Consider the following 9579-nt stretch of genomic DNA (forward strand, 5'->3'; position numbering starts at 1 on the left):
ATCTGCGGGGTGCTGGAGATCAATGTGGACAGCTGTGGGATGGAAACAGCTGTTCATCAGAGTAACTGAAGGAGGTGCACAAGTGTAACACGAGCGTCTAAAGTTGAACCCGGCACAGATTCACCAGCTTCTGATGTGAAAACTACCAACAAATGTTTGTTTAGACACATTATACCAGTAAAACAGAACTGTTCTCTGGAGACACACTTTCTGGCTCATCTATACACACACACACACTCTCTTTGTGGTATTGCACAGACGTGCAGCTGTCAGTGAGATTAGACTTTTAGCAGGTGTCTATTTTTAGTGCCGGTTGAACAGATCACAAAGGCACGTCAGCACTTCTGATCATGCTGTTTAACAGCCAGCTGATAACAAAGACATACATCACATCATGAGTGTCCATCAGCAGCTCCAGACTAAACCTCAGCACAGGGGTCAGAGGTGCCGGACAGTTCTTGGCATACGTGCAAATAGCTGGACGGGTGAAGAAACTCTTCATTAGAAAACCTGTTGGAGTGTTAAACATTAGACACACACACATATCAGGCTCCAAAAGACCACACTGGAAATCTACAAATAACTCTCACTTGGTAATAAAGTTTTATGGTTCTGGAAATGTTTGAAACAACATGTTGTGATGCTAAAGGTCTAAGAAATATTTCAGATTGTGCACTGATTTTAGTACAAGTGATCATATGAACTCTGATGATGAAATTATGAAATGATTTGCACATGCATCTCCAATGCTAATACGTTCTAAATACACTCTATTATGCTGTTATTATGAACTCATTTTAAAATATGAAATAAAACATCTATTAAAAAAAATAGTAATGTCACTAGTGGATTTAGACTTTTGGACCCCATTTGGTCCAAACAAATCAGACATATACAAACACATTAACGATTAAAAATATACTCTGGATAGAAATGTCATTATAAAAAACTAAATCTGTGTCCAAACTGGAACAAAACAACACAAAAGGTGTTTATTCATACCTTAAGAATTATACCGACATGCTGTATGATACTGTGATTTCTGAACATAATATGGAGGGGACACGCTGTTACTCAAACAGAGTTTATTCATTGCAGTGCATTAAGAGTACTTCTGTTCTGCAGGTGAAAATATATCTAGCTGTGCATGTTCAGATGTACAAATACAGTGGGCAAAATGTAAACATCGCCGGGGGAACATCAACAAGTTAGCATATTTCATATACTACATTCAAGAACATCAATGTAAGTAGCCTGAAACCCAATGAGTTTCCTTTTATGAAATGATAAGCAAGTGTATAAGAGAATAAAAAAAGTCCAGATAACAGGCAACCAGTTATTAAGATAAAGAGCAAAGTAAAGGGTCACGGCGCATTCAAAGTGTCTATGACATCAGTGCTGATGCCTTTTAAATATGACAGAAAAGCTAAATGTGTATTTTTCATATCAGATCTGTGCTCTAATAACTTAATGCAGGATAAATAATCACATTCACAAGAATCAAATGATGGCCTTCAACTAGCCCTCAATTATTTTTTCCATCTGAAATATTCATTACTTGACATCTTTGTGCAAAAAGTGGATTAAAATTGATTGTTGGTGATCAGGGAGGAAGAAACACTTGCACAGCACTGCACTCCTAACACGGCCTTAGTTAAAACAAACCAAACACATTCAGAAGAACGGTACGTTTTACAGCTGACATCGTAATGACAATAACATTCTGGAAAGATCAGAATAAACAATCATAGTCAGAAACAAACCACTCATCCTTACATGAAATGTTTGGTCCACACAAAAATATAATTTGATCATTAAATCCCTGCAGCCCATGTTAAAAATCATGACAAAAGATCAGAAGCCATCTAATATACCCACCAAACGCTGAACACCAGACATAAAATGCTCATTAAAAGCTAATAAATAATAAATAGAAACAAGATACTACAAATATTAAAAACAAAGTATTTGAGATACGACGTGTTTTGGTGTAGTAGTCCTTAAATGCATTCATGACAAAGTGATTGTAACCAGCATCAGAAAGAAATCTTTATATTCTTCTATAAAGAACTTCTGAATATCATATTGAATTTAAAGGAGTGCATGTATCTTTTCGTTCAGTTGTTGGATGTTTCTCTTGCGGCGTCATCAGTGATAGAAACGGCTCTACCTCAGTCGAGCAGAGAAGCAGCTCATGTACTCGGTCGTCCAGCGCTCGTCCCTCACACTCAGTGCTGATCTTCTGGACTTCTCCAGGTCAGCTGATCTCGCCCGCCGCCGGTCTGATGATCGTCCACCTTTTCTGACCTCTCTTCTTGTCTGGACGCCCACGTCTGCCCGATGTATCTGAAAATGAATTTGGATTAATTCAGCTTCATGGAGCTCTGACGCGACTCATTTTCCGTTTCCACACTGGTGAAATCCAGCTCTTTAAGCTAGGTAAAAAATGTTAGCCTGAATGCATTGTACGTCGCTTTGGATAAAAGCATCTGCTAAATGCATAAATTTAATTTAAGCTACTAAACCTCTGTATACCAGAGAAGGTAAATGGCTGAAGCTTCAGGATATCACTGCTCCACGCTGAATAATTCACCGCTTCCACAGACAGAGTCAGATGTCACACAGCGCTTCATGCCACTGATTAGTACTCGGCTGTTTAGTCACATCAAAATCTTCCTCTTTGTTTGTATCATTCATTCAAATCTGTTAAAAACACACTCTTGTTCTCTTCTGCTAATGCCTATCAATGCAGGGGGAAAATACAGTGCAGCTTTTTAAAATATTATTAAAAAAAACATTGGAGCAATAAAAAAAAATTTAATATATAAAAGATATTTTATTAAAAATTATATATATATATATATATATATATATATATATATATATATATATATATATATATATATATATATATATATATAGTTGATGTGTAATAAAAATTATTAGCAACTAATTTCTGCTAATGGCTACCCATACAGCAAAAATAAATAAAATAAAACATTTTAGCCAAATTTAGTGTTATCATTATAAACTGAAACGTTTAATTAAAAATTACAATTTAATTATTTAATATATGGTCATAAAGTCTGACACAATGTATTAAAAAATATATATTTTTATATTATAAATCTAAAATATAATTGTATATTTTATATTACAATTATATTTTCATTGTAATACCAATATTAGCAACATATTTCTTATATATATATATATATCTATATATATATATATATATATATATATATATATATATATATATATATATATATATATATATATATATATATATATATATTACAAAACGTTCTCATGGCAAATGTCATCATCTGAGGTAATGAACTGGCCTTTATATAACATTGTATAAGGTCCTGAAAGTGAGAGTAGTTTGCATTGCCTCTAATATCAGATTCAGTTCAGAAAGCTGTTTTTATCATCAGGCCTCACCTCTCCAGCGGACACTGACACTCTCATATTTGGTGTCCTTCTGTCCCTGGTCTCAATGTGCCTCTCTGCCCAGTCATGACGGATGAAAGACCGTCTGTTCTCACGGTTGGACGTCCGCTCCTTGCTGCCCGGTGGTTGGCTCTTGGCCCTGGATGGTTTTCTTGACAGAGATAGCTGAGATTCGTCACTATCCAGCTCTTTATCAGGGTAGCAGGGCTCTGAACGGGGCGCACGGTGCTTCTGTCGCCGTTTTAGATTCGATTCTGATGGTCCGTTAGGAGTTGCATCTTTATAACCATTTTCTGCGATAAAAGCAAAGATACTACTTTGTTTAAAGGAATATAAAACTTTGTTCGAAGGACAATATAAATCAGGTTTCTAATCATTCCAACAAACTGAGGCTTGCAGGACATGAACATACCCAAGGGAAGAGAGCTTTCCCCGGCTGAACTCGTATCTGTGTGAACTTCTCCATTCACCTGTGGCTTCCAGGAGGACAGCACCTCTGCGTTCTCCTTCCTGGACTCTGATGAGGAGCTGTAGTGTCTGGCATTCAAGACGTTCCCGTCTTTCAGTTTGGGACTGGATCTGCCGCTCGAGTCGGACCCGCTTTCCCATCTGTCCCCGAATAACGGTCTGTGTGTCTGCTCCATCAGCCTCCGCGTCAGTCTGTACTTCACAGAGTCCTCATAACTTTTGGAGAACGTCTCCCATTTGGGATCTCTGAACTTCTTCATGTACTCCGTCCGGATATTCTTGGACATGATGTTGTTATTGGAAGACATCTGGCCCTGCTGAAATATGAAATAAGCACCTAATAACCAATAATAATGTGTCAGTCTTGTCCATGCACGTCCGCATACTTCACGAATCACTCACCATCTGTTCTCAGAAGTGCACAGTGTGGCTTGCGATGCTTTTAATATTGCAATCAGATGCATGTATCGTTATTCCTGCTCTTAGAGTAGGTTACAGCCCACTGCCCACATTATTTATTTATATTCTTTACATAATACATAAGCCGATGCTACATCCGATCTTTCTAAATAGCATATATTACGTTCTTGGGACGTTTTTAATACACGTTTATTGATAAATCGCGACGATGCTGCCGTGCATGCTTATGCATGCTTAATCATAATCTATTTACAACACATTACATTAAATAAAGGTGCAATCGCACTTATTGTTATTAAGAAACTGGATAAAATCATGAAAATATTAGTTGCTAATCTATTAGTTGAAGAAAACAGTCTGATTCGGGCGGCAGCGCACAATGTTTACAGGTCTGTCTTCACCTGAGTGTGTAGGTAAACATTGACTCGGATAAACGTAAGCGCTTTAAACTCACCCACTCCTTTCTTTTCCGTTCCTAATGTTTTAGCGTTGGAAGAAGTCGTACATTTTTATTCTTGTATCCTTGTGGATTCCAAATCCATCAATCCATCGCTGTTGAGCGCCTGCTGCGTACTAGAAAAACAAGCCTCGGCGATATTACAGCTTTGGTGATTTACAGTGCGCATGCGCACAACATCACTCGGACTGCCTAAGCACTTGATGCGCACATACGCACACACAATCCAATCTACCGTTTAATTGATCCTAATTTGATTAGAATCGTCTACTTTTTTCCAGTGGATAGAAGTTGTTCATTATTTGTGGTGTTAGTTTGTCGTTCGAAATTTTCCTAAATGGCTAGAGAACATCAGGTGACTGTCTGTATACTTCTTTCCTCTCTTTGTAAGTGATGAAACTTTCTCAGCGCATGCGCAGAAAAGGTATTTGTCTATCTGGAAGATATTTGAACTTAAATATGAAACAAATATGAGGTATGGGAATATTTTTTTTTTGGGACTGTTGGTCAAACAGTCCAAATTAGCTCGTACTTTTCAACAGCAATACATTTTATGGTGGTATGGTGCATTGGTACATACTAGAGTACTTTGGTTTAAAAACGTTTTTCTTTAAAGTTATCAAAAGTTACCATATAAAGAAGATAATAATTCAGTATTAAACCTGTACTGTTATTCCTAAGGGGTTTATAAGTAATCAGTCTAATTGAGTGTCATTATATAAAGTATAAACTAATAAAGATTATGATTGCTTTATAAACTGTAAGACTGTCAGTGCTACTGTAATGCTTCTGTCATCCATTAATTATCCTCCATTAGAGCCCATTTAAACAGCCCAGATGGTTTATAGTTGTCAGATTACAGTCATAACAAGACTTTGTGTCATGTCTTAGAGGTTTGATAAATTATGTTTAGTCTGTCTCAGTGTGGGCTGAATCCTAGTGTACTGTATCTTATAAGACTACTGAAACGACATATTCATTGACCATGTACCATGTTTAAAAATAGATTTTCACTTTTATTTGTCTGTTGAAGTGTGATTTGTGTTGGTCTTCGACTGGACCGGGTGTACAGTGGAACGTATTTCAGAGTCACTGGAATCTAAGGGATTCAAACAGCATTCGCCAAAATACCAAGCCATGGAAGTCAGTAATAAATACATTTGTTGTGCAATGAGAGTGCTTGGTATTTTTCTCTCCCTTGACGTTAGTGTCTTTCTCTCAGTTTATGCTTTGCTGCTTGCTCCTACGTCATCGCATAAATGACGACTGTAGAAAAGCTGTCCACAGGAGCAATGCACCGTCGCTTGGTTCCCGAGCCGGAAGCAATGATTGGATGGTGAGCCGGGCGCTTAGAAGCACTTGCGGTGGACGATGCTGGGGCCAGCCTCGTCGTATTCCTGCTTGGTGATCCACATCTGCTGGAAGGTCGACAGGGAGGCCAGGATGGAGCCACCGATCCAGACAGAGTACTTACGCTCAGGGGGAGCGATGATCTACAGAGAAAGACGACATGTCAACATGGGAAAGCCAATTCAGCAAAAAGCTTGAGTTTTAATGCTCTAGGCCCTATTACCTTGATCTTCATTGTGCTGGGAGCCAGGGCTGTGATCTCCTTCTGCATCCGGTCAGCAATACCAGGGTACATTGTGGTTCCACCAGACAGGACGTTGTTGGCGTACAGGTCCTTCCTGATGTCAATGTCGCACTTCATGATGCTGTTGTAAGCGGTCTCGTGAATGCCGGCAGACTCCATACCTGTGCAATTGTTTTGAGGAGAGCGTATAAATGCATGGAGGACTAGAAGGTAAGACAACAACCGATAATTTCAGGTGTTTTCAAACGTACCAATGAAGGAAGGCTGGAACAGGGTCTCAGGGCAACGGAAACGCTCATTACCGATGGTGATGACCTGACCGTCGGGAAGCTCGTAGCTCTTCTCGAGGGAGGATGAGGAGGCGGCGGTGGCCATCTCGTTCTCGAAGTCCAGGGCGACGTAACAGAGCTTCTCCTTGATGTCACGGACAATCTCACGCTCGGCTGTGGTGGACGACACAGCAAGAGTTGTTTGTTTGGTCTGTTGCACACATGCTAGAAATATCCCAATGAAAAGTAATGAGGTACACACCGGTTGTGACGAAAGAGTATCCGCGCTCGGTCAGGATCTTCATCAGGTAGTCTGTTAGATCGCGACCAGCCAAGTCCAGACGCATGATGGCGTGGGGAAGAGCGTAGCCCTCATAGATGGGCACATTGTGGGTCACGCCATCGCCAGAGTCCAGCACAATACCTAATAAAAGCCAGGAACCAGAAATCAATCAAAGCTAACAGTAAGCTGTGTGTGTTTATAAACTGTTGCTCTGTCAATTACAGCACGTTGTCTTACCGGTGGTACGGCCGGAAGCGTACAGGGACAGGACGGCCTGGATGGCCACGTACATGGCAGGGACGTTGAAGGTCTCAAACATGATCTGGGTCATCTTCTCACGGTTGGCTTTGGGGTTCAGAGGGGCCTCGGTGAGCAGGGTTGGGTGCTCCTCGGGGGCCACACGGAGCTCGTTGTAGAAGGTGTGGTGCCAGATCTTCTCCATGTCGTCCCAGTTGGTGATGATGCCGTGCTCGATTGGGTACTTCAGGGTCAGGATACCTCTCTTGCTCTGAGCCTCGTCTCCAACATAGGAGTCTTTCTGACCCATACCAACCATCACACCCTAGAGGAGAGCAAGGGATACAGCATGATCAGAAAAGCTCAAATAAAACCCATACAATCATTACATAGGGAAGGCAAATACAGAGCCAGGAAGGATTTTTGTATTTACCTGGTGACGTGGGCGACCGACGATGGAAGGGAAGACAGCCCTGGGGGCGTCATCACCAGCGAAACCAGCCTTCACCAGGCCAGAGCCATTGTCGCACACCAAAGCTGTGGTCTCATCATCATCACACATCTTGATGGTTTCTACAATTAAAATGAATGAGAAAAAGCCATAGAGAAGTTGAAAAGGACACTACAACCCTGAGAAAATCATCACTCACACTGGTAACCAAGTTCATTGAGAACTGAAGGCATTATCCAAACCAAAGGTCTGACAAAAGTTTAGTTTACATTGAGAAACTGCATTAATTAATAGCATTTTTAATTATAGCATACTAAATAGCAGAGTGGAATGTGAATGAATGAACAGTTATTTTTTATTGTCAAATACTATTTGTATTTCCATTTGCACCAATATGATAAAATAATCGCAAACATATACTACATTATTAAAAATAGCTCAACAAAATAACTCACTCCGATTATTTTTTATTGTTAAAGACCACTGTTTTGAAATTAAATTCACAGTTAAGATACTCAAAGAACACCGTTTCTGATATGAGTGCAATGAAGTGAATAAAAAAAGTTGTGCATTTCTTTTAAAAGTCAAAACATTTTCCGATTCCGAATCGCTGTCATTATTAATCTAGTTTCGGGCGTCGTGAAACAGCGCTTACCTGTGTCCGCTCTCAGAGTCGTGAAGTCAAACTGAAGTGCCGCCGGCTCCTGCTACATGACCCGCGGGCGCTGACTCTTATATACACCCGTCCTCTGCTTCTCCTGCTCTTCAACCATTAAGGAATGTCGGTACATTCGAATGGAATTCTTCGCGATCCTCATCCATATTTGGGTGTCGGTGGGTCGAGCGGAGGGGCGCCGCGAGCCGGGCTCCATATATGGCGTTCCAGACCCCAGACCACAGCGCGCGGGCGCAGGGCCGTGTAAGGGAGTCCAGGGCCACCATACGAGTGGACTCAGAGTACAACACTGACTGTTTGTCGACTACATCTCAATATAAGGGCATGAGATTGTTTATCATTACACTTTACCATTGCTCAAATGAAAATGCATTCATGGTGTAATGTAAGTTGCTGTGGATAAAACTGTGTAAATGTAAATGAAAGTAGCTTCTCCTTCTTTGGTGGGATATTGATCATCAACTAATTATTTACATTTCAGATATCTACCTTAAAGGATGACAGCAAACCAGGAATTATTAAAAATGATCATTTTTGCAATGTATTATAGAGTGAACTCGGGTAAATTGGGCTGTTTTTTTGAAAGTCATTGCAATGCAAATAATGGCTTCATTTGCATAAACATGACATTTCTGAAATAAATTAGGGATTCGGTCAGCCTGTGGCACTGGGATAGCAGCATTCAGTTCAGCTACTTCCTTTCCCATAGAAAGCCACAGAAGCAGAAGTTGCATCTCCAAAACTGGATAAAGGGGAGGAGAATCTTGGAAAATCACTTCCTTGAGTCTGATGTTTAACTGAACAATGCACTAGCCATATTAAGCCCTTAATATACTATATCCATCAAAAGAAGGACAGCAGCGTATTTTCTAATGCTTGTTCCTCAGCTGCCATTACATAATAATTATAAAGATGCATTGTGAAATCATAATAAAAGTATCACCAATATAATCAAAATACCCAGTCAGCAATCCCCTCTGCCTTTCTGAGAACAGGAAATTATAACAATGTTTTACCTTCTTGGAGATGGTTATTAAATTACAGTCATTAGATGATAATTAGACAAGCACTACCCTGTGGCATTTCAATGTTTAATGCCAAGCCTAATGCCACATCATAAACAAGTGAGTATCAGATTTCCTCCTGGAGTTCCAGACAGTTTATGTAGTGTCTTTAGTGACTCCAGAGGCTCACACCCCATATAGGGTGTCAGAGAACCCCCGTAAAGTGCAGCTTATTTACTGCGGGCACCACTAATTTTACCCTCT

At 40.1% G+C, this 9579-nt stretch overlaps 2 protein-coding genes across 4 annotated transcripts; both read right to left on the reverse strand.

The window, feature by feature from the left end:
• Nucleotides 1–1070: 1070 nt before the first annotated feature.
• Nucleotides 1071–4967, reverse strand: LOC128020029 (centriole, cilia and spindle-associated protein). 3 transcript variants are annotated; one of them, XM_052606554.1, is made up of 4 exons: nt 4799–4967; nt 3869–4241; nt 3448–3749; nt 1071–2346 (listed from the first exon to the last, which is right to left on the reverse strand). In XM_052606554.1, exons 2-4 carry the CDS (start codon nt 4230–4232, stop codon nt 2167–2169), a joined length of 846 nt encoding a protein of 281 aa, XP_052462514.1. In that variant the 5' UTR covers nt 4233–4241; nt 4799–4967; the 3' UTR covers nt 1071–2166. The 3 variants fall into 3 exon arrangements, with proteins under 3 accessions (XP_052462514.1, XP_052462524.1, XP_052462505.1); XM_052606564.1 differs by having other exon boundaries at nt 3869–4261; nt 4799–4964; XM_052606545.1 differs by having other exon boundaries at nt 4327–4964.
• Nucleotides 4968–5792: 825 nt separating this feature from the next.
• On the reverse strand, nt 5793–8438 carry LOC128020021 (actin, alpha skeletal muscle 2). The gene is made up of 7 exons (XM_052606533.1): nt 8291–8438; nt 7618–7757; nt 7185–7509; nt 6927–7088; nt 6647–6838; nt 6375–6556; nt 5793–6294 (listed from the first exon to the last, which is right to left on the reverse strand). The coding sequence occupies exons 2-7, from the start codon at nt 7744–7746 to the stop codon at nt 6151–6153; spliced, it is 1134 nt and encodes a 377-aa protein (XP_052462493.1). The 5' UTR covers nt 7747–7757; nt 8291–8438; the 3' UTR covers nt 5793–6150.
• Nucleotides 8439–9579: the final 1141 nt, after the last annotated feature.

The sequence above is a fragment of the Carassius gibelio genome, chromosome A1 (assembly GCF_023724105.1).
Source record: "Carassius gibelio isolate Cgi1373 ecotype wild population from Czech Republic chromosome A1, carGib1.2-hapl.c, whole genome shotgun sequence".
Classification (NCBI taxonomy): domain Eukaryota; kingdom Metazoa; phylum Chordata; class Actinopteri; order Cypriniformes; family Cyprinidae; genus Carassius; species Carassius gibelio.

Coding starts and splice junctions, on each gene's coding strand:
- LOC128020029 (XM_052606545.1), bottom strand. Junction 3,750..3,868: donor GGAAAGCTCTCTTCCCTTGG/GTATGTTCATGT, acceptor CTTTTATCGCAG/AAAATGGTTATAAAGATGCA. Junction 2,347..3,447: donor TGTCAGTGTCCGCTGGAGAG/GTGAGGCCTGAT, acceptor ATTCATTTTCAG/ATACATCGGGCAGACGTGGG.
- LOC128020021 (XM_052606533.1), bottom strand. CDS start 7,746: ATGTGTGATGATGATGAGACCACAGCTTTGGTGTGCGACAATGGCTCT. Junction 7,510..7,617: donor TCGGTCGCCCACGTCACCAG/GTAAATACAAAA, acceptor GCTCTCCTCTAG/GGTGTGATGGTTGGTATGGG. Junction 7,089..7,184: donor CGCTTCCGGCCGTACCACCG/GTAAGACAACGT, acceptor GGCTTTTATTAG/GTATTGTGCTGGACTCTGGC.